The 24,864-nt window shown below is 39.5% G+C and overlaps 2 protein-coding genes across 6 annotated transcripts in view; both read right to left on the bottom strand.

Annotated features, from left to right (window-relative positions):
* The window catches only part of Fhos (Formin homology 2 domain containing), a 244,315-nt gene extending 220,141 nt beyond the window's left edge, over nt 1–24,174 (bottom strand). For all 3 annotated transcript variants that reach the window (XM_069128772.1, XM_069128791.1, XM_069128782.1), the window contains exon 1: nt 23,829–24,174. In XM_069128772.1, coding sequence (XP_068984873.1) covers nt 23,829–23,993 — 165 coding nt within the window. In that variant the 5' untranslated portion in view covers nt 23,994–24,174. The remainder of the gene's footprint in view (nt 1–23,828) is intronic.
* A 120-nt stretch (nt 24,175–24,294) lies between these two features.
* Nucleotides 24,295–24,864, bottom strand: part of LOC138187672 (dentin sialophosphoprotein) — a 37,968-nt gene continuing 37,398 nt past the window's right edge. For 2 of the 3 annotated variants that reach the window (XM_069128677.1, XM_069128700.1), the window contains one exon: nt 24,295–24,669. In XM_069128677.1, the coding sequence (XP_068984778.1) occupies nt 24,489–24,669 (181 nt within the window). In that variant the 3' untranslated portion in view covers nt 24,295–24,488. The remainder of the gene's footprint in view (nt 24,670–24,864) is intronic. The other variant, XR_011175237.1, reaches the window with a different exon arrangement.

Here is a 24,864-nt window from a genome sequence, read left to right as displayed (position 1 = left end):
TTAGAGGGAGAATCTTAGATTAGGAAATAATTAGGAAATAATTAAACGATAGGAAAAACCATTTCGTTCGTACTATTATAGCTCTAAAAGCTACTAACGTTTGTCTCGTTATTTGAAATATCGCTTTGTCACAAATAACTTACGAACAGATGTTGCAATCATTGCCACCTGTTGAACATCTTGTCAACCGGAAAATCAACAACGAAGAAAATAGATTAAAACACACGATCTAAAAAATTTCATTCTTCGATAACTTTAAATCAATTCATTTCTTATATACTACAAACGAGTTCACTAGCACTCTCAAAACGAGAAACTCCACATTTCTACCATTTCCTTCCCATTTAATTCTATCCTTTGCTTTCTAGCGCCAATTGACACGAAATTTCACGCCTAACAAACATGTAACGTTTCTTACCAACCCATCGCGATGTCTATTGTACGTATAATCATTGGAACCGTTGACTTTTCGAAATTCAAGACGCTATATCGATAGCCAAAGCTACGTCAAGTCGAGAATATTCCGCGAGCAACGGATACGGGCTGCCTTATTCTTTCGATTCGTTCTATTTCAGAATATTTAACGATCACCCGCGCGCATCGCTAGTCGCACGTTGCACACATTTTGCGTGAAAATGTAGGGTCTAGAAATAGCCCGGCCGCTCGTTTAGATCCGCCTTGCTCCAAGAGGATTCACCGAGCGCGAAGGTGTTACGTTATACGTCGCTGGGTTAAAACGATGCTTCTAAAATACACCGCCGGTATCGTCATTCAACGTTCGTGAAAAAAATAGCGAGCTCGGTTGCGCCGGGACGGAAACCTGCCCGCGAGCTCTAGCAATGGGATCAAATAGCATTGGGAGAACAGTGAATAACGTGCAAGTCGTTTGTGTTTCAAAAGTTTATGAAATATATCAGAATCTTTTACGAGAACCGTGAATATTCGTGTAAATTCGTAAATTTATAAACGAGTTAGCGTGTTAAATCTGAATAGACGTTTCAATTTCATGTACCGAGGCTGAACGATCGATACAAAGTGAAACTAATCGGCAACGATCGCTCGATAGTTTACCACTAAGGATGTTCGTCGTTGCACCTAGCCCCATAAGCCATGGACCAAAATTTGGTTCCTGCAATTGACTTAGATTTGCGAGTACACGTTGAACTTGATCCCATCCCTAGCGATCCGACCTGCGTTACACTAACAATACGCTATATCCGTATGACACTGAATATAGCGCGCGTAAGCTTGCCGATTCTATCGCGTACGCGCATTATACCATACAGAAGGCATTGTGCCAGCGATATACAGTGCACATAATATATTCCAGGCTGTAAGAACGACTGTGCACTCTTGCAGCCGTGAATACACGTCGTGGATCCTCTCCCGACAGTCCCTCTACCGCAGCCAGGCGCACCAACCACGTTTACACCGCCCCTGGTGGTTACACGAAACTAGCTATAAACCAGAGAGAAACGGCCTAACTCGCGTCGCTCGATATGTATGTGCATGGCCAGGTGATTATGAACCTGCTCGATGCGTGTATCTCGAAGAACGTAGCGGCACGCCGCTGTCTGTCGAGCCTCTTTACCTCCGCGCAAACGCTCGTGTACAGGATCGTGTATACAAGCCGCTGCATGCACCTTTTGCACCCGCACCCGTACATCCCCAGCTGCTCCTCGAATCGACGAGATTAAAGCCGAGGCTGGTTCTTTTTACGTGTAACGCGCGCGACGTCCCCAGAATGGCGACGTTACCACGATGCCACAGAGGACGATCGAGGTCGACGCGGGAGGTCGTCGGAGGACGGATTTCTCGGAACGAGTAAAAGTCGCACCGCGAAGCAACGATAAGGGAAAATTGGAAATTCCAACGAGAGCTTCTCGTTCTTTACGACCACCCCTCCTCTTTTTTACGCCTCGCCAGGAACGTTGCGAGGTTATCGAGTCGATTACTTCGCGTAAAACTGCCCTCGAATGGTACTCTGTTTCTTGAGCGATCGGTTGTTCGGGTTGAAGCGAGGCACGAAGATACGAAGGTATATAGGATGTAAAAGATTGGTAGGTGAGGTTTTGAGTTTTATGTACCTATTTAGTATAAGAAGGTTTTAATGTGGCATTTGATGTTTATGGGATATGTCGGAGCGCTATGAAGAAGGTTTAATGCTGATAGACTTTGCGACTGTATATATGTATGTAGGTAGCGTATAGTAAAAATATGGCAGGTTAGGTACATAAAAAGGTAATTAGGTGTTTAACTGGTTAAATGTTTGCCATTACTAGAGATGTTAATCTTTGTATTCCAGAAGTAGTTCTCTTTCGAGAAAACGAAAGAAAATTAAGACACTTGAGCGTTATTATACTGCGGATGTTTCTGCGTTTCTTTTAAAGCTACAAAAATGTACAGAATCCATATAACGCGTAAAATTTTATGCTGAAATGATTTGACGAGATTAAGATCAAAAGATCAAGTAATATATCGGTTAAGTTTCAACAAGTTACTAATTTAACGATGCTTCGCCATTTACATACCGTGCGTATATATGTAAAAATCTATTCAAACGATGTAAAATAATATTCAATAAATTAAGTGCAATGACGGCTTTCTCCATCATTTGTTATTCCAGATTTGAATCCAGCGAAAGAGAAATTCGTTTCTTACGTTTTCAAGATTATTTCACGATTATTTCACGCTCCGTGGCCTTCGAGCAAGCCAAGGTTTCTAAAGAGCGAAAGTTATTTAAACAAACGAGACTTGGTATAACCATTACCGTGTACTTCATTTACAGCATCTGCTTGGAGTTTACACCACAGGGTGTTAAATGTAGTTATAATAGCATCTGTTTCTGTACGTCCTTGAGTTGCTAGAAGGTAATTACGTAACGCTACAAAGTAATATAAATTATCACAATGGTGAGCATATAGATAGGGAAAATCTTTGTATCAAATTCGATTGAACATTTGTTATTCGATTGTTATTCGAAGTGAACATTCGAAAATCTGTGTTTCTAGTGCTTCGAAATACAAAAAAAAAAGATCGAAATAAAATTTTGTATAATATAATTACGTAGCTGAACTTACGAATAAGTATATTAAACGTAACTTGAAGCTTTTAGTAATTGTCGATTACTATACAAATATTTCCATTTCTAACATAAAAATTAGACATTTAACTTTTCATAAAAATATTAACTGCACGATTTGCTGGGTCTTCGCATGTAGAAAATATTCAAATGATATCGTTCAAGTAAGGGCAAAAACGATTTACTACTTTGGCATTATTCTCAACAGTTTCAACGTAACACTTCCGTGACATTTAACGACGGCTAAATATCAATCCCTCAGTTTCGAAACAATACAGGAACGAAATTTCATTCCCAGAAGTCGGAAATAAAGTAAAGTGAATTGGATCGATCCTAGCCGGCGGCAAACCAACGAAACTAACAACGTGGAGAAGGTCAAGGAGCACGTTCGATATGGACTTGCTTTAGCGGAAATTCCCAAGCGGAGGACGAACATGAGAAGGAATTTTGATGTATTAGATCGCCTTCACCTGTTCAACTTTCGCGTCTGACGATGCGATCGCTGTACGAAACCCAAACCAGTTTTCTTCTATGGACAGAAAAGATGACACTTTTTCGATCCCCTGACCATTTCGATCTTTGGTCTCTTACAATCTTATTGCACAGCAGCGTACAAGATATTCGAATGTACAGTATCGTGCAAAGATTTTAGGTCGACTACCAGGTGCGTAATATCTAAAGCGTTTGCACAATACGTTTCTAAAAATGGACAAATATTCCCATAAAATGAAACGATTTGTAGTATGCATTATACTCCGAATCTTCAAATCAAGACGTGAAATTCCATAGACGAAGTTGGCGATACAGTTCGGTCGGTGTACTAAGAACAACGATGTACAATCACAAATGGAACAGTCAAAGAACCATGTCTCGTACTATATACATAGAACATATCGTGTTCTATATTTAGTGATATTTCTCTTATAGTGCGAAAAGAATTAGAAGAAAAATCTCTTCTCGATAAAATTCTACATTTTTCATTGTCAAAACGCGAAGAATTATTATTTCTTCCAGTAAAAAACAAAAAGAAAAAAAAATACGAATTGTGAACTGTTAGGATAAGTGCAAACGTAAATAGTGATGTTATTTCATAACGAGATTCGTTAACATCATTCTCGATACATGTTATTTCAAGTCGATGCTGTGCAAAAACAAAATGATCAGGAACGATTGAGAATAATCGATTGCATTCTATTTTCTTTCTCTTGAATTATCTACGTTCTTGTTTAAAGTATGTGGTAATCTAGCGAAGAGAAACTCGGTAGCGCAAAGCGTATTATCAATGTAATTATGTATTTTCTTTTAGTTTTCTAAATAAATTACTTGTCAATCGATCGAACCTGTGCGAATCCTTATCATAAAGTCCGATAAGAAAATCTTTATTTCATATATTCTATTTATTTCTTTATATATCATCAGTCCTTTTTCGATCGTGCCATCAATTACAAATTATTATTTGGAATTTCAGAATTTAAACACGTCGATCTATGCCATTAACGAAAGAAGTAGAGAATTTTTTGTCAAGTGTTTCCAATTTTCCTTTGAATCGTATTTGGCTCAACCGATCTCGTATTACACGATTTAACTTCTTAATGAACGTTTAATGCATTCGACGAAAGCCACTGCTATCAAGGGACCTTTCTATTTGCATACTCGAACGTCCGAATACTCGTCGCTTTAATAACCGTACACTTGTCCGTGTCTACATGTACCAGACGTGTCCAAATGCTGGAGAACGTCACGGACTTCTCGAGCGATAGTGGACTAACCACGAGTCCGCTGTAATGAGAAACTTAAATGTTGAAACTATATGGAGACCGCGACTATTACTGAAACTCGCGAGCCAACCTAATTACTTGTCGTTCCGTAAACCTCTTACTGAAAAGAAACAGGGAGAACTCGAAAGCGGATTCCTGTTTCTGCGGATTTCCTTTTGTCGATTTGCTGCTTAACATCCATTGATCTATTCCCTTCTAGGGAACTCTATGCAAATATTCGTACGTTATGACCGCCGACATTTTCGCTTAAATAGGATAGTTCGCTATGTTAAATACGAAACAACTTTTCCTCGAATATTTATAAATATCGACGCATAAATTTTGATCGGGACGATGGTAGATATCTATAGTTGAAATCAAGTTAATTCTTTGAACAGTTGAACTTTGTCTGGAATTTTAATTTTAATTTGTGGAAATTGAAAGTATTCGGACGAACGTTTATGATAATTTTGTTATGACGATTGTATTCGATCTACGTACTTCGATAATGCTATTTATAATTTTAAATTTATTCATTAAGCACTGTGAAATTTTGTATGAAATTGCCGACTCGACGATTATTACACACACGACAAATAACGAAGAGAAACGTTATATAATAAACGCTAAATTCGTCGATTAGACGGATGTACAAACAGTACTGTTAACGATTTTTCTCCATGTAAGTAACATGATGCGAGTCAAGAGCTTAATAAATCGACCTTGATGTCCAATCACCTCTGATCCGTCCGAGCGACAAAGACAAGGAACTTGGTGCATCTGGTGCTTGCCGTTTAACAGGATGGCGATTTTATTGGTCCTGACGTCAGTATTATGGGTTTGTTATCGATGCTGCATCAATTGTCCTTTAGAAGAATGCTATTTTTAGAGATTCTTGTTAACCTCTAGCGGAACGATCTTAAATATCGCAATTTACGGATCGTAAATTTCTTTGTTACATAAATTACAATTTTTTTTTTTCAACTAGACCGCGTGAAAATATTCGAGCGATGAGACAATATATGTAACGTTACAGGAAACGTTCTAAGCGAATGACGAATATTATATGTACGTAAAGCGTGGGACGTAATTTATAACAGAGCTAAAAATCGAATATACACGTAAAAATAAACCGAAACTACGTGGTAAAACATTTTCCATCGGATACATTATATCATAGTAATTTATATATCATATTATCGAATACGCTATTTCGAATTTAGTAATTTGTTATTTTCATTCATAAACATGAATGACAACGTAAAAAGAAATAAAATGGCAAATTGTATGGATTATTCGCGTTAGTTATGGCAGACCACGTCCACGAGGATTCCAAATTTTAACCTCTACTTATATGCAAACTCCTTTTAAATTGTCTCTTTACGCGATCACAGAGCGTAATCGAACGAAACAAAATTGAAAGCTGCGTGTATATACAGGCTGATCACAAAAATCAACTTCCCATCAATTCGATATTTACGACATTGATATGTGAAAATCGCAGAAAAGATACAAAAGTGCAGAGATCCGAGTATTATTAAAAAAAAAGATGAAAAGAAAAAAAACTTGCAGAAATTTGCAGAGATAAATGAAGTTGGCATATTTCGATTAATTATCGGATACGGAATTATTCCAATTTTACTTACTTCTCGCCTCGATATTTCATCGTTATTTTTCACGTCGAACGAATGTGTCCATCTGCAGCATGCGCGAAAATAACGATACTTTGTATGATACCGCGCGATAAATTCCACGCTCCGCGTAATTTTGATACGCGCCAGAGTTCCAATTAAATCTACCATTAATTATGCGCCGCGCCGCACTAGAAATCGATGGCCACGCGCGCGTTTTCAAACCGATTCGACGACGACGCCGGAAAATTCGGAATCGTGCCAATTATAATCCATTTTACAACGAGCAAGTAGTAGGAGATTTTATTTGCTACCGCGACACGAATGTGGCAGCGCACATTGGGAACGTTAATTGAAGGGCCAGAAAGATAGACGCATTGTCGTATTTTTCATTACGACGAACGCACCAATGCAACATTGCAATGCCCTGTGTGATTGGACTTTGCCTTCACGCTGCTGACCACGTGCACGTACACGCGAATAACGTGTGCACGCAACGACTAGAAGTGACTTGTATATTCGTTTTTCCTTATGTAATACATAAAAGAATGGAAATTACAGCTTCGAGTTGTGACACACTTCTGTATATTCTCTGTGCCAAGGGGATTTTTCTTTACCCCACTTTTATTTTTCTTAAAGTGTTTAACCTTGTAAATGTGTTTCAAAATTTCCATATACGAATTCGACGAAAAAATAAAATATTTTGCAATTTCTAGATAGCCATTACGATATATGTATGTCGAAGCTGGACACAACATTACTTAAAAACGTTTCTTCAATTTCGTTACGAGGTTTTCGAATAACCCGATACAATCGAATGAAAAATGACCGAAAGAACGTAGTAGGGTTAACACGCTCTCAATAGAAATATTCCAACCGAAGAAAAATGATTAAATCGATTTTTAAGGATAGAATTGAGGGAACGAGACGTGAGACGAAATGAGACTCGGATCCCTCTTTCCATGGGAATATATTTCAACGATATCGATAGAAACACCGTAATATTCTTTATAGGATAGACAATCGAACGATAGCTGAGAAAGAAGCCTTGCAAATAATACTAAGAAAGCGTAAGAAAAAAATTTCTATCGAGAAATAGTCATGCCTTAACAGAAATTGTCGATCGATCGATTTACACGTGCTACCTGGTGGAATGCACGTGTCGGCATACGTACGATTTCTTATAGCTCGTACCGGTCGTCACGTGAAACTATGTCGATAACTTTTTCCCGATCTGGCGACCATCCTGTTTCAAGGTGAGTCTCGTAAGTATAAAACGATGATGCCCCATCCATCGTACTAAACTAAACATCAAAAATAGAAGATTCTATCATACAAGATTGCATCAGACAAGAAGTTAGATTATTGGTCGAATGGCTTCCTCTTCGTCGATGGACCCCGCGTGATTTATCAACCACGTCATTATCTGAAATAACATCGTTCCGCTACAATGAATATACATTCGGAAAATTAACAACGATCCCAGAACGCCGACGATTTTCGATGCAATCGCTGCTCGATGATACGATTTAAATCAAAATTTCCCACCGATTGCGAGATTCAATTACGCCGTTGTAATTACCACGGTAAAGCTCTCCCCGCGGTGATTTACGTGAAAATGAAAAAAAAAAAAAAAGAGAAAATCTTAATACATATCGACATGCGTATATCGTATTACAAACGAAACAACCCACACACGAAACTTCGTTCTGGCTGCCCAGACGATTGCGATCCGTAGCCACGGAAATGCAAACACAAAACAACACGCACGAATACCGTACAGTGTACAGGAAGAGAACAATCTGGCGGACAGACGTTAGACCTGGATTAAGGCAGCATGACGCTCCCTGACCTGGTGCGCTAATTGTGTTCCCGAACTAACAACGAGACAATGCAACCGGCATCGAGAGGACCGACGAACCGCGTAAAATTTCCAGCGAAATCGCTGCGCGAGTCCCGTCGATCAGCCGAGCGTGGAAAACACCTCGGAGAAAGAAGACTTTCCGGCCGTTTTATTGCGGGAATAAATCTCGATCGTGGCCATCCCCCTGGTCTTGATTTGCAGAAAATTCACGGATCAACGGGAATTCCCACGATGGACGATCGGCCTGGCGAAACGTCGGGGATACGAAACGGGGCAACGATGGGTCAGATTCATGGCAGCTATTAAAATCGTCGTCCGATACCGTAGAAAGGTTCAACCGAGATTTCACGGATCATTGGAAATATTCATTCGGGGAAGGAACGTTCACGCGACCGATGTGTTTCGAGTCACGTTCGTCGAAGACGATAAAACGATTTTTAGGGCGCAAGGAATCATAAACGATGCAACCCGCTGAGTCGTTGAAAGCCTTTAAGGTTTACAGCCTTCCGAATCACATCGATCTCTCTCCCGGTTTTTGGTTTCATTTCCTCATTATTTTTTTAAGAGTTTTCGCTTCCAAGCGCAGTTATGCTTTTGCGATATTACTGTCAAGTAAAAATGAAGTCTATAATCGTTAACCATAACTCTTCGCGGTAGTTACCATGTGTATGTAACATCTTACTAACTGACAAACTTTGATTCGAAAATTCACTCTTTTAAATACGATTCTTATTCGTATTTCTGAAAATTCTTGTTAGCTTATGATCCTGCGCAGGTTATCCTGGGTTAACAATGGGTGAGAGTGACCTCGTAAGATAAAATCAAAAAGGTGATCTTTTTATAAAGTCGAGGAAAGAACCAAGGTGAAAACCAATACACAATTCCTGCTGTTTTCCTTTCCTTCCAGCATTCTTTCCTTCGACATCCTTTTGACAGCCAATGTTTTATTCAAATATTGGCACAATACCACCGCGATACTGCATACAGAAATTCAGTCTGTCATTCCAATATATCGTACGTACGTTCCACTTCTTATGATCATTTCCAATATTCCGTTTGTTTCTCATAGAGAAAATAGAAAAGTCAGTTGTATCTTCATGTAATTTTAGGATCTAAATCTTTCGAGAATTATTTCAAAAATTGTTTAACAAATTATCGAAATAATCTGGACTAGAAAACTACTGCTTTTTAAAAAGATAACTTAATATAATTAAAAACATGTCTTTGACAATATGTTATCTATATTTATTTACATATATATGTATTTAAGTTATTAATGTTTGCATCATGAATTAGTAGATAGCTGTAGCTTCTAATTGGTCAATAAATCGATGAATAAATTAACCGGGAAAAAAAGGAAAAAATGAAAACACTATGTTTTAAATAACACTAACTAAATAAGTTATTGTACATGTTACCATACCATAAATACCTATTTTGAGTCTAATCCTACCTATCAAAAACATGATTGAGAAGAAATGTGTTCTGTTCAATGGAGTATGTCGAATAGTTATAAAATCATTTATTTCATAGAACTCTTACTCCATAGCAACTCAAGGACACTTTGCTTGATTTATATCGATCAAGGTAGTTTCTTTGACGTAACCTTGTAACTAATACGAATAGGAGTTCAGTGTCGATAATGTAATCTTTTCATCGAAATAACCAAAATCCGATAACAACAATCGTCACATAATTCTGTACGTTTCTATTTCATCGCTAGTATCAGAATAAAACGTTTCGTAATTGGAAACATCTGAGACGTTATCATATCATATGCAAAAATTTCTTCTGTATAAAAGCAATAAAAGATTTATATAGAGTACAGTGAACGTATCATAAAAGTGTCGAATCGATGACTTAACGTTCAACAGAATACACGACACGATAAGATATTTACAAAAATCCAAGTAACCGTTATCTTAGAAAACGTAACATTTTTCCTACAACAAGATACCTTGAAAGACCAGCTCTAGAAGAGATCGCAATTCATTAAATTATACCCAAGCTTAAGTTTCTCCAGAAGGTCTCACACCGAATATTATCAAATCAACTTAACACCCTATAGAATATAAAGTAATATAAACCAATAGAAGTAAGCATAATTTAAGAGAACTTGTAACTTTTTCATCAACGGCTAAGACGACTCAGTCGAAGAAAAGCGAGGATTCATTAGATCTCTCTCGATCCGATATTATACTAAAACTTCTTTAAAAAACGATCTCACACCGAGGTCATCGATCCAACACGAAGAACCGTGTGCTCGCATCGAACAAGGTCGTGATTACCGCGACTGTGCCAAAAATACCGATCTCGGCTGGGAACCGTACAAAAATCTGTAATTTGCAATAATTTCGCGAACGGTTCCACGACCGCATTACTCGATCATAACCTGTCCGTCATATTTCTACCTTCTCTACCCTTCGCAATACCGCTTCTTCATGAATATTAATTTCACGCTCTCGAAAATATAATGCGGTAACGCCTTTATCGTTCGATCGGTCGCTGGACTCTGTTGCAACTCGCAACTCTACGCTGCTTTGCTTCTCTTTTTCGCTCGTTTCCTTTCCGCTACCTTCTGCATCTCCCACCCTTTCTACCCTTTCTTTCGACTCCTGTCGTTCGGCAGGAAGCGCATTTTATCAATATTTATGAACAGCCTGAGGTAAGGTCATTCGGAGGACGTTTTTTCGGGGCAAACATTTTGACCAAACACGCGGCCTGTTTCTTACCTGCCGCTGCTCGTCCAGGTTCGACGTATACCGAGAGAATATTAGCTTGAAATCGAGAATAGCGAAGGTCCAAGTACGTTTGAATAATTTTAGGTGCCTTGTCGTTTTAGTGGAACGCGTAGATAGTTCAAAGCACGTTCAATGGTCTATCTAGTTCGATCTAGATTCCGCTTCGATGAAGCTTTTAACGCTTTAATCAACATTTTGTTGTAAAATTGGAGTACAACATCTCGCGGTAATAGCAATTTTTTTACATTTTTTTCCAAGTTGGGGAACTTCTTTAACGACGAAAGAATACGATTGGGTCGAAAGTGACCCGAAAGACACAGACGATTTAGCTAAATTCTATCAAAATCTACTAGGTGGAGTTTATTAAGCGGGCTCAATTATCAAATACTTTTTTACTTTCAGTAAGTGCAAAAATAAAACTGTAATATCTAATTACACAAACACCGGCAATACTTTCTCGTATAGCGAGTCAGTGAGCTGAAATACATAGAAAACGTTGCCCTATCCAGTTTCAACAATGCCGCGCGCTAAGTGCCAGCAGTTAACTCGATTTGCTCCGAAACCGAGCAACGAGGGTCTGCTCGAGCGACAGCTCGGCCGAAAGTCCATTCTCTACACGTTTCCCGAAACAAATTCCACCGTCGCGTCAAGAATCACACTCTTCAATGAAACTGGACACTCGTGTGGAGCAGCGTGTACGTACATGAGGAGAAATAACATTTGGAATACATCAGAGGTCTGTAGCAGTTAGTTTGCTAAAGGTATACAAAAATCCACCGATTGATACTGTAATTAAGGCAATTAGGTAAATATATTAGGTCGTCTGAAAAGTTTCTTTCGTTTTGTAAGGAAATAATGGATGCACAACATCTTTCGTTTTATATTATTTTATCGAATTACGTATGATCAATTTTGTTCTATCAAAATAAAGATCACAACGTTCGACAGATTAGGTTTCACGTTTGTATAAAGATGCATCGTTGTAAAAGACGAGTCTGTAAAAGAAAGACACTTTTCGGACAATTTAATACAACGACTGCAAAAGGTATTAGCACACGCTTTTATTTTCCGATGAATTGTTTTTTCATCTAGATTCTATGTACATTTCATTTTCACAGTATCAAATTATTAGAATCATACGAGAGTGTTCTATCCACTAACTAGAAGTTTATAGGAATACCGATTGTTGAGCTAGTTACAGATTTTCAAGGGCTATTCTACAAACAGAGCTACTTTCTGAATAGGAGATATCGTGGTGATAACATTAAGATATTTTAGGGAAATTGTCGAGCACCGAAATTTCGAGGAAAGCCGCACATCACAGAGTGAAACGTAGTACGAAAATAGTTGTGAACGATGTCACAGGTGTCACGCGGCTGTACAGACAGTCCTGGTCCGCTAGAAATTTCGACTGTATTCTTAGAAACCAGAATAGAAAGAGTATTAATAACGATAAGGATACGCTGGGATATGGGATCATTGGCTAATGTTTATTTATAGCTAACTATATTATTACGAAAGCAGTAATATACATTTCTGAAGAAATTTTTAATCAATTGCATTTTAATTGCTACTTTTGTTACCATGATTTATGATAGTTATCGACTATAAGGCAACCGTTTCCACTGTATATTCGCAGTAAGAAAAGTAATTACGAAACTTGAGAATTAAAAATTCTGCGAGCTTCTCTAGTTATTTATCTACAGATTATACTAACAAATTTTGAAAATATATTGTGTGAATTTTTTGAACAGCTACATGGAGGGGGTATGATTTTCAAATGGTAAACTATATCTAAAAAGAGGAAACAGTATGATATTACTATTTGCTATTTATTAATTTCTCAACTTTCGATTTACGCAAAATGATAATTATAAGAAGTAAAAGCGAAAGTTCAGAAGTCACGAATACGTTAAAGATCTTTGCAAGTGCAAAATGTTAAAAGAATTTAAAATTGTAATAATATTATTTTAGATAATTTTTATCGAAGTAATTTACAACTTCCTAAACAAAGGAGAGAAATTTTAATTTTTGCAAGTTTCAAATTTTTCAAGCAACGTAACAAAGACCATCGTACAGTGCAGTTCGAAAATCGCAACGAAAACAAATCTCAGCGGTGAGTTACGCCGGCTGGCGTTCTAACTCGTATCATAAATATCCTCAAGTTAAATCAATTTGACCCGTGGAAACGCGTGGTGTCCAACCAAGTTTCGCCAATTTTCGAGAAATCGTTATTTACAATTTCGACGCAACAACCGGATTGAAACAACGTTCCGTGAGATTACTTTTCTTCGTTACACGAAAAACTTTTGGCGCGTCGTTTCTCGAACTTTTCGTTTGTTCTGTCAGTCAACGAGATCCGGCTTTCCGTGGGTTGTTACTGGGAAACGCGAAAGAACGTAAAAACTGAGAAAAACTGAGAGAGGCGAGCCATGTGAAAAGTTATTTGCGTTCTTTGCGCACCTTCGTTCGACGATTTATGCGCCCAGTTTCACGTAGGCTGTTTAAAGCGAGTGTATTGTCTTTCTATCGCGTTAAACCCACCTTTTTTCTTTTTTCCTTTTTTCTTCACCTTACGTCGGCACGAAAATACATATACTCGTTAGTGCGTGACAATTTTTAAACGTTTTAAAATTTGCGAAGTGCAGATTGATGCAATTTGTTGTTCGTAGTAACGAAGACAAAATTATTCAATTAATCAAAGAATACGTATTATGATCAGTTTAAGTAATCAAAATTCTATTGTAACATTTAGAATGATAGAAATTATAAATTTTTTCCGTCAGATATTTATTTATTTATGTAGTAATACTGTGCGAAAATCTATTTGCAAATCTCTTGAGTATTCGCAAAGTTATTATGATCTAGCAGAATATAAAAAAGAACTTGATTTTATGGTCCCACAGGATTAATATCACCCAGTAAGAGGTATAGTGGAATATCGCACGAAATGATGTACAAAAATAAACCAAAGGTAATCGTATCAAAATATTTCGTTGAATATTTTTCAAACATTGGACGAAATAAAAATAAAATCGAAAATAATATAACGATATACTAACAATATCCGTTTCCATCGATAATAATCATACAGTTGACGTTCACCTCTAACAAAAGAAAAATTCCAATTTTCCAATTTTCCAATACAGAAGTATCCCCTTTAATCCTCGTTTATGTAATTCTATCCCATTATTTCAATATTCCATCCCATTCTGCCCATTATTCTCTAGTTTCCGTTTTCCACTTATATTCTTTCTTGTCACCTTAAGAATCGTGATCAAGGCATTGTCAATATTGTAGCAAAGAAAGTTTCTTTGTCGTGGTGCAAGTGATATTTCTTTTCATCGTCAGGGCGACTCCTTTTGTCCGTTAGATCGAGCGCGATGTTCTTATAAAAAATATCAGCAGACGATGATGGAACGGTGACTGCGCGAACTTGATGTACAGAGCTCGATCGGTTCGCGCAGTAGGGACCGATTGTTCTGGAGAAAGTCGTTCGTAAACAACGCCTCGAACCGTTTTGCAACGTTTGTTTTAGCTTCTGCTTTTTTCGCGTCACATTTTTATCAACTCGAGCGACTACAATCGCTCTTGTAACGATCGTACGATGCTAAGAATAAAAGAACGAGATATCGTAGATCGTCGACTGAGTTCTGAAGAACTCTTCGTGTCTGCTTGTTCGTTCCGAATGGCTTCATTGTTTAGCACCGATTGAAGCAAGCCAGATCTGAGGTAAAGATATTTAGGTCAAATTTTATAAATAGTATTATATGCACGTCCAGTCTATGCACGATGTACTGACATAAAATTCCGAGAGAAAATTGTATATTGTTATAGTTCCATCGAACCGTTTCTCGTTTGTAATTTTAGTATACTATATAGATCGGCAGAAACCTAACTTTCGTGAAATTTTGTGCACTACGAATTCTAATAATTTGTTTTCTTTCAAGTATACAGGTTGATCGAATCTCGTAGAAGAACATTTTTCCTGACGGCTGTATTATTACTTCCCGTCGCGTATTAATTTCGTCGAAGCTATCCTCGTATTAAAGTGTCTCGATTTCAATTAGGAGAAATAATCTGGTGGATAAAATACGTCAGTCTTTCCAGTTTCACCGAGCCACCCTCCATCGAATGAGAGAGATCTCAGCGAACAATTAATCCCCTCAAAGTATCACGTTTAACCCGTGTTAAAAATCCATCAACTGAGCCTATTAATTCCATTGTCACACACAATCACTGCACCGAATCAATTTTTATTACCCCGACTAGACTGCTTTCATCCATCCATTAACTGTAGGTGCCCACTCCAAGCATTCCCTTGCAACTCGCAGCCGTTCGAAATAACTCGACGCTCAAAAAGAAGCCCTGCACCAAAACCCTCGTTAAACCATTCCAACTTAAATTTAGGTAATATCGAAAATCCCGCCTCACCATCTGTCGTTATTCGAATAAATTAGGACAAATATATTAGCGAGCGAATAAAATTCCATTTTCTGATCGTCTAAAGCTACGTATCTACCGAGAAGCTATTTGAACCATCGCAAAAGTGATGCACGAACGTTTATGAACAGTTGGAACAGTTAACAGAGATGATACGCATGAACACCAGTGTTTCTAAATTTTTACTAAGATTCGTCGATCACGTAAAACGTTCATAAACGATTATAGATGCAAATGTGTGTTTTCCGCTAATACGTAATTGCTTGTTATTTGATCAAATTTGTTGACAAATTATCTATATCCGCTAACATCTCCAAACGCTAACAAACGATCGCCAAGTTTCTGTATAGTCGGCGCATACGTATTGTATTCGACAATGTAGTTGCGCTGTACGTAGACCGACGAGAGACAAAGCGAAAAAGGAATGAAGAAAAAAAAGAAAACTGGAGGATCCTCTGAGACGGACGGGTCCCAATGCATCCGTGGTGATTTACGTCTCTTTCTGGTATCGTTATTCGGTGGCACGACAGCACCAGTGCTGCACTTCGCAGTCCATTGCCGTGCGGCGCGATAAGCCGGTCGGCCATAAAACCGAAATTTCGCAGCCTCCCAAGTATAACGCCGCCATAAATCGCAATCGTAACTCTCCATTACCATTCAATAGGAATGCAGAGGGTAAAAATGGATTGCCTGAAACCGGTGTGCCGGTACTGATCTTCACGGGACGAGACGAGCATGCTCTATTTGCCACCAAATCGAGGCAGTCGAGGTTACTCGCTGTTGACGAGTTATGCGAGCCGCTAAGCGCTGGAATGCGTCACTCGCGATCTAATTGTAATATTACGTAACGCGGATACGCCTGTTGTCGTAGCGTGAAAAAGGCCGATCCTCGTGGATACGCAGCCTGCTCGAGGTTGAAGCACTTCAGTGACCGTGACTCGGGTGTTGAATCGCCGGTGATCGTGTTTAAGTACGTTGGAAAAGAGTCAACGCGGTTACGCGTCTAAGTTAATTTGGGTTTAGAATGTCGGGAACATTTCGAGTTACTAAGCTTAGACCTTACGTATTTTTTTAAGTGGCAGAGATCTAGATTAGACTAAGTAGGTTTACCAAATTTTATATACTTAAGAAGATAGATAAAGTGGGTTCACCTACTATGAGATATTTTCTATTTTGTACATATCACAAATTTCCAGAGACGTAAGTGATTACGAATCGCTTAAATATTATATAATATTATAATGTATTTACGTATGTGGAGTAGTGCGAGCAGATAGAATTAATTTTAATCTATTAGATTACTTAAAGTTTAATGTATGAATTTAGTAGGATTAATTAAAATCCGAGCACATATCTTATTGTTAGAGATCGAAAGATTATACATGAAAATGTAATTTACTTTATTAACTACCCAAGGTCTTAAGCTTGTTAGAGTAAACTACCGTAATGAATTGAATTATATTGCAGCTACCAACCAAGTGACTAACCGAGTGAACTTTCGGTATAAATATGCATTACTAACTGCCAAGTAATTACCTATATAAAGTATCTAAATATCTACGTACATAAATATATCAGCGCAGAATAACCATTATCCTATTCAGTGGATTGTGAGAGGTTCTTGTTTCAAGGATATCGTAGTGAAGGAACCGAGAAGTTTTACTTCATCAATCTACTAATATCTTTACTTCTAACTATCAAATTTTGATACTCGCTAAAATCATAATATCTGTAAACCCACAAAAATCAATATCTAACTATCCAAGGAAACAATTATAGTCGATCACAAAAGTTTACACGTATTTTACGAATTTTTTTTTATAATCTGGCTCATCGAAAGAAACTACAAAATGCATTTTACGATAATGAAAGAATACTCCACGTCAAATCTCGATATGAATTCCTCGTTAAAAATCAATCAAAACATTTGTCACGCAGAGTCCATAAAAAGAAGAAAACTTGTCCGTAATTTCAGTAAATAACGTTGGAATCATTGCAAGTTACAGAACATAAAGTGTCTAAGTCGCGAACGAACGATAAACTTTCTTCCACTGCGAATGGAACGAAATCGTGACATAATTAACAAGGGGAACATCGAGTCTCGTTGCAAGGATAATACGATACAGGAGACAAAGTGCATCGATCATGGTGAAAGCAAAATGATCGTTTGGCTTTCCACGTAGTTATCCTTTGCGTTCGATCGTAGATCAAGATGTTTATCGTTTCGCGTTAAAAATCGCGGCGGAGAACACGCGTAAATTCACCGGCGCGTCTCGTTACATTTTCCGAGGAATAAATTCGAGAGAATGCGCACTATAAATTCTGGTTCCTGAGTACAGCTTCGCTCATAAATTCGGAGCACGGCACTGCTTTAGCATACGCGCGACAGAATGTGCGAGGGTAAAGAGGATTTTTATGAAAGAGAACGTCAAAGAATATAAAAGGCGGTTCGCAGCTCGTACGTGCACACTGTTGCACCGACTCTTCCTAAGGATGTCAGTTTACCAAATATTTATGCGTGGCCACCGTTCTACACTGTAGAAAATAACCATCTTCCTTTTAATAAGCGAAAAAGCGGAGCCCGTTCGACATACGCCGTTTATGGGCACGGATTTCTCATCGTGGAATAACGCAAAACTTACGAACGAAATGATGCAAAATATTTACATTATATTATTTATATTTACATTATTTATATTACATTCGTAATAATCTTTGAAACAAATACAAATTAAAATATGAAAAATGCGAAACAGATGTCAAAATAATCGATATATTTAGACAATAGCTATGCCATAAATTAACAGAAAACAAAACTTATCCTTTCCGTCTCAACGCAAACTGGTTGGAAAGAACTTCTTCTGTTCGAATCGCGGATTTTTTAGCCGCGTCTGAACCGGTCCGCTTTAAACGCATCGTGAAGCTGCGTCAAGGATGCCTTTGGAAAGGGCGAGGCCGAATTTAACCGCAGCAAAGGACAGGTAAAAGAGTTACACGGAAAGAACCCAGCAACGTTCGCGAGATAACCGGTACACCAGCACACGGTACCTATAGGTATATAATGCTCAGACCATAAACGTACTTTTTATTCCTTTGCCGTGAGGGTAACGCTTCTCGGTCCCGTTATGTCGGCGAACTGCCGAAGGAGGGCCCAAAGAGTACCGACCAGCATCTTTCGGAACACTCGAATCTTTCAGAAGCACCAGGCTACGTCCGAAACAGCTTTAAAATTAACCGCATCGTAATTTCTTCACGATCGAATCCGCTTCGACGTATAGGGAGAAAAAGGCGAGGAAGAGAAAAGGTTTCGTGGAAATAAAGAAGCAGCGTCTAAATTGCGAGAACATGGATAGTTTTTTGCTCGATCATTGCTCGTAAAGAATAATGTAAAATTTAGAAAGTGTTCGATGATTGCTCTATGCTTCAGATTGTACGAGTAATTGTGTAACATTAATGGCCTTTTATTAAAATTCTACAACGCTAATAAAATTGTTGCAGTAGAATTCAGAAGAAATGTATTTAATGGTATTTGCTGAAGAACGTAAATGTCTATCATCGCTTTAATATAAAGTCTTACATAGTATTACGCAAGAGTTGTAACAGATTCTTCGGTAGCAGTAGCAGAAAATTATGATCAAGACTGAAATTACAGCCAATCTCTGCATCAATTAATCGCGCATAGGCTTCCAGCTAACCAAAGCAATAATACGGCACATATATCTTATGAAATACAAGTGAAATAGTTATCGCGAAAGACAACGTTTCCAAAATGAACCACTCGCAATCGTGACAGAAAATCGCTTCGAAACCATAAAAAGTCATGACCAACGGCAAAAGGTCGACGCGTGAGGATTACCAAAAGCACGCTGTTGAGAAGTGCTAAATATGATCGGTGAAAGTTCATGCAAGTTAATCCGGAGGACGTCAAGCTGGAAGAGTGGCGTTTTCGAGTCGGATACGAACGTAGCCCGAGACAGGTCGTGGCTGGCCCGTTGAATGCGGAAGGAATAGCGCGCGACCGACCGACCGGTCCCTCCGTTGGCAGCCGCGTGTTGTTCAACATTGCGACACGACGACGCAATTGGGTCAAAGTGGTGCAGTCACGAAGGTGGCCGACCGAGGTTTCAGCGATACTGCAGTAATCGTGCATTTAACCGTGCACCGGGACCTCTATGAGAATAGTTGCGGCTGAAGGGCTGTTTCAGAAACGGTGCCACGAACAAAGGAACCACGTGCACGCTTGCTGCGCTTCTGCGCTCGTGTCGCCTGACCTCTCTCTACTCTGGATACCCTTCCCTTTTTCTCTTTTATTCTATCTCTCTTTGTCCGTCCATTTCCCCCTCTCGTTTTCTCTCATTGTTCGCCCATTCTCCGCTCCAGCACCGTCTATAGTGTCTATATCTTCGTCTATTGTTCCTCCACCGGCTGTTTGTCCCTGATTCTAGCTACACCAGATGGACACGCGTGCATGTACGTGTCCCACCGGACAGTTTACAGAAAGCACGCGTGCACGATTAGGTGAATGAAGCGCGTCAGCGTGTCAAAGCAAGCACCGCAAAGGTGTCACGACGACAAAGCTATCTGGACATGATCGTAAAACCGCTTTCGCGACCGCGACACAGCCGACCGACCTGGACCTCTCACGAGCTCAGTTCCAGCGCTGGCTGTCAAAATGATAGGCGACACCGTGTAACGGACCAGCGCCCAACGAGTTCTACGTACGATGACAATAAGCTGCCTCGGAGACCTTGGAAATCTAGAGTCTCCGAGAAACTGGATTATCAACTGTTTTAACACGTTCTTGGAACGTTAACTAGAGAAAGATTTGTCTCCTAACTAGAAAAAACTTTGAATTCGGTAATTGAAGAAGGGCTGAAAATTGCCAGACCAATCGAAGAAGAGTAATAGAATATCAGAGTTTTATTCGTTCGAAACGTTTGTAGATGCTTAATAGGAACAAATCTTATCTGTAGAGGGAGGAAGAAAACGCTTGCGAGATGATAAATTGGAGTGGAAACCTGTTTATACTTAATGACCCACTCTTGGAATATTGCGCGAGCGAAATAATCGAAGGTTCTGGTATCTTTTATTCTCCGTCCACGAGTTACATTTGTGCCGTATGCAAAGACAGTATATAGCGCGATCTATGAATGTTTCGAGACATTCTAATAGAGGAATGTTCGAATCATAGTAAATACTTACGAACAGACCTGTCGCTCATAGGTTGAGACCTTTGGAAAAATGTAAAAAAGTTGACGTATTGACTTTTCTTATTTTCCCTCATAACTTTCGTCCTTTCCCTATAGACTTTCCCCATTTTAATCCTATTTTCGCTGTCACGCGTACCTTACAACCGATCTCTTTCAGAAACGATACCATTGTCCTTCTTCGTTTTGTTGTTGCCTTTCAGTTTTAAGCTTACGCATTCTTCCTTTATTCTTTTGATCCAAGCACTGTCTTCTTTTAAGTCCTTCTCTCTTCTAACTTCTTCTTTTAAGTTCTATCGCAATAATCTGGAAGCCGAGCTGTCTACTACACTCTATCCCTGTTGTCTCTCTATTCCTCTTTCTTTCTTGCTTATTAATTTACGCTTTCTGTATAATAATTCTTACTTAGACGAATTTAAAATTCTCTCCGCATACCGTGGCAAAAATTATGCAACATCAATCGTGCGGCATCGTTCGTTACACATTCAGCGTGCCTACACCGGTATTAATTACCGTGCAGTACGCGGCGAGCGAACAGTAACAATCACCGAAAGATAAGCCGGTGGCGAATGCACGAAGCCGCAGCTATCCGCGAGATCGCGGCTGCATGTATCTATGTATGTATGTATGTATGTATGTGCATATATGCTGTTCGGGTTTACGCAAAGCACGCTCGCGCGATCCAATGAATGAAACACGTAAACGTGCCAGGTCGCGGAGCCACGAACGCCACGCAGCTATACGCAATCGGATTCTCTTGGTGCACGAGAGAAAGAGAGAGAGAGAGAGAGAGAGAGAGAAACAGCAGCAACTGAGGGAACGACAACCGGAGAAGATCCCACAAGATCCCCTGGCCATTAATGAATATAGTTACGCGCGCGAAATTTATGATCTCCCCCTCTCCCTCTCTCATCCCTCTTTACTGTCGTAATACGCCAAGCATATATTTCTCCATTGGCTAGGTGCTTAATAACGTCGATTTATAATAGTTAGCCGACCAGACGACTTTGAGAAGCGTGCAACCGCTGCCTCGATATCGCGCGACGAACATCTAATAATAAATTTTGAAGAATTACTCGGCCCAAGGTGAAGTTCGGCAAACGCCACGAGGATCGTTCGCCTCGCATCCGGCCACACTTTCCGTCCATTTTTCCCTCGACGATATAATTTATCGCATCGACCCTCCTCCGTTCCACTGATTCAATGTAATATCAGCAGTCGTCTTAAATCGTCGGGGAGCCGCATCGTGATACCAAGAGACGTGGTTTCGAAGAAAGTTTCAGGATGGGTAGTTTGGTTAATGGTACTCTGATTGGGAATTAATCTAATCGGTGCTCCGGGCATCGGAGAGTAGAGATACTCCGAAAGTGATTTCACCACAAGTTTTCGAACAGTTCATAATATTGCGCGGATGTAATGTATTTGTTACATTCTTTTGAGATTTAAGATTCTTTCAGAAAATGATTAAATGAATATATGAACGTACAATCTGAAATCTACGTCTCAAGAAAACTTGTTTCAAGTTTAACCGAAGGAAATTTCCATATCTAATGCGTATTCTTGTTATACTTGTATGATCTTTACCATGTTCCTTCGTTAAAACGTTCTATCTACCATTTCGAACTATATCGTTGCATTCCATCGATAGAACAAAATTTCTTTTTTGATTCATTAGCATTGCTCATTTATATACTGGTGCTATTTGCAATTTTTCTAATCGTCAACTGTAGATTTGCATACCCCGATACAGTGACCGTTACATTCTATCTGAGAAATTCAAAGTGCAAAGTAAGAAACAACATTACTATGGAATGGCCTGATAGAGCTAGAGTTATCGGTAAGTACTTCCTCGCAATGAAAAAATTCATTCGACTATTCCTCCACGGTGCTACCGTGGTGCGGTAACTCGGGCTGTTTGAAATTTTCAAGCATACATTACACCGACTGGTATCAGGGCGGATTTCATAAATATTAATATCAAGGAAAGAAAATTCATCCCTCTCCGGCGCGATTTTGTCCGGGGATATAAATATATTTCCGTGTACGTATTACACGTCGAGGCAGACGTTAAGGGAGGGTTGAGTAAAAAGGAAACCTGTCCCTGGCGGGAAATTTCTGCGATCTCGAGAATCCTTGATACTGGCAGCAAGTGGCAGCATTAAACGAGAATCCTGTCTGACGATGAGAATAATTTCTGTCCCCCCGGCCCTCAAAGAGGTTCCGTTACAGATGGATCTCCTCGCATTACCATACCAGCAGCCGCGCCATATTTTTCCGTTATCGTAAAACATTTGTTTAAACACCTACCGTAGCATTCTTCCCATAGCTATTCATCTACGTCGTTTATCGAGGCGAACGTAAGCGATAGATGACGAACATGCTCGACGATTTCTTTGTAAGACGTTTTAATAGCTGTGAATGGACTTTATCAAAAGCTTGCGTTCGTGGTCATTTTATACCATAGTAATTTAACACTTTTACGTAGTGATAATGTATTCTCGGTATGCTATTTGTCGTTTAACAGGATGTTAATGTTTGGAACAGACAACGTTGTCGTTTTACAGTTAGACAAAAGAGAATCGGATAATTAATTAATTTTACTATGTTGCATCTTTTAAAATATCAAATATGTTATCAAGTGACAGCGTCATTCGAACGAAGAACTCTGCATAAAATATATAGAACATAATACCAATCCTTATGGAATCATCGGAATTTGAACAACGCTTTTGATAAATTTCCACAGCAGTGCCACTCGAATCTGGATCTGCCATCGTTCGTTCTAACCGACCTACGCAGGTCGTTGAATTCCCCCTCGCTTAAGTCTAACATCTAAGTCAAGCATCGTCGTGTAAGGGACTTCGAACCATTAAACTAAAAGAGGGGGGAAAAAAGAGCAAATGAAAAGTGTTGGTTTTTAAGCAATCAAGTACATCGTTAGCGGCGCGCAAAAAATCCTATGAATTATACTTTCGCGATAGATACCGCATGGCGGCGCCGCGGGCCGCTTGATGGAGCATTAATTCGCCCTCGCTCTCGATCTCTCGATAAACGATGAATTAAGAGGAACGCTGTCGTTGCGGAGCGAGAAAGATGAACTCACCCTATGAGGCGCCCGTAGAAGTCGATGCACCGCTGCGAGCTGGTTAATTAGTGGCAAGGTCGCGCTGAAGGTGTGCACAGGCGGCCTAGGTGGCTCCGGATAGGAGCTCGCATAGGCAAACGGATCGACGTCATTCAGATACTGCACTCGGCACGTCAGAGACATCTCGCGAGCCCTCTGTATCTTGACCGTAACGGCCGATTGTTGTCCGATAGGGTCTTTTTTTCCACGATCCAAAGAAGGCAACACACAGGCTTGTTTCGCGTCGCGAGAGTCCTTTTCCTTCCTTCTCACTCGCACTCTATACACGTCTTTTCTTTCTCTTTCCTTCTGTCTCTGTTTTACCGGACCGCACGACCGCTTTACGCGAACGCACGAACCAGTTCGTCGTACCGCCGATTTATTTTCATTCGAGTCGCCGGCTACAACCAACCGAGAAAACGAACCTTGCTCTCGTTCCTTCTTTCTCTAACGCGCTGTCTCCACCGTTCACGCCAGCCCTCTGTTCCTTTTTCCCCGTGTCTCTTTCTTCCTCCTCACGTTCCATTCGCGTCTACCGGCTCGACGACGAAACAGAGGCTCACGTGAATACCTTGATCGCGGTGAACCGATATTCTCTTTCTCTACTCCGACCACTTCTCATCCGTTCGTGAGTTTGTTTTATGAGAACAGGAGAGAGAAAGAGAGAAAAAGAGAGGCACACCGCGAGCGACCGTGGAAAGCTGCCGATTTATTTTTGTCTGAGCGACGATGGAGATTCGTGACGGAGGAAAAAGTGCCGCTATTTTGTCTCTGCAGCTTTTCGCGCTCTTCCATCGATCGATCGGTTTGAAGTGAGTATCTGGAAAGTGGGTTTTTAATGGTAACGTGAATATCATTGACATTACGATGGAAATATTAACAAGGAAAATATAAATAGTTTTATATCTCCTTTCATTTTTTCTTTTTTTTTTTTTTTAGTTACATAGTTTCTTAAAATTTCTTTGTAAAAATACATGTTCAAGAACGTGTTATGAAATAATAAAAAATAAACTCA

Source organism: Bombus flavifrons, chromosome 2, assembly GCF_040668555.2.
Source record: "Bombus flavifrons isolate JBK064 chromosome 2, iyBomFlav1_principal, whole genome shotgun sequence".
In the NCBI taxonomy this organism is placed as follows: domain Eukaryota; kingdom Metazoa; phylum Arthropoda; class Insecta; order Hymenoptera; family Apidae; genus Bombus; species Bombus flavifrons.
This window is presented reverse-complemented; position numbering and strand designations above follow the sequence as displayed.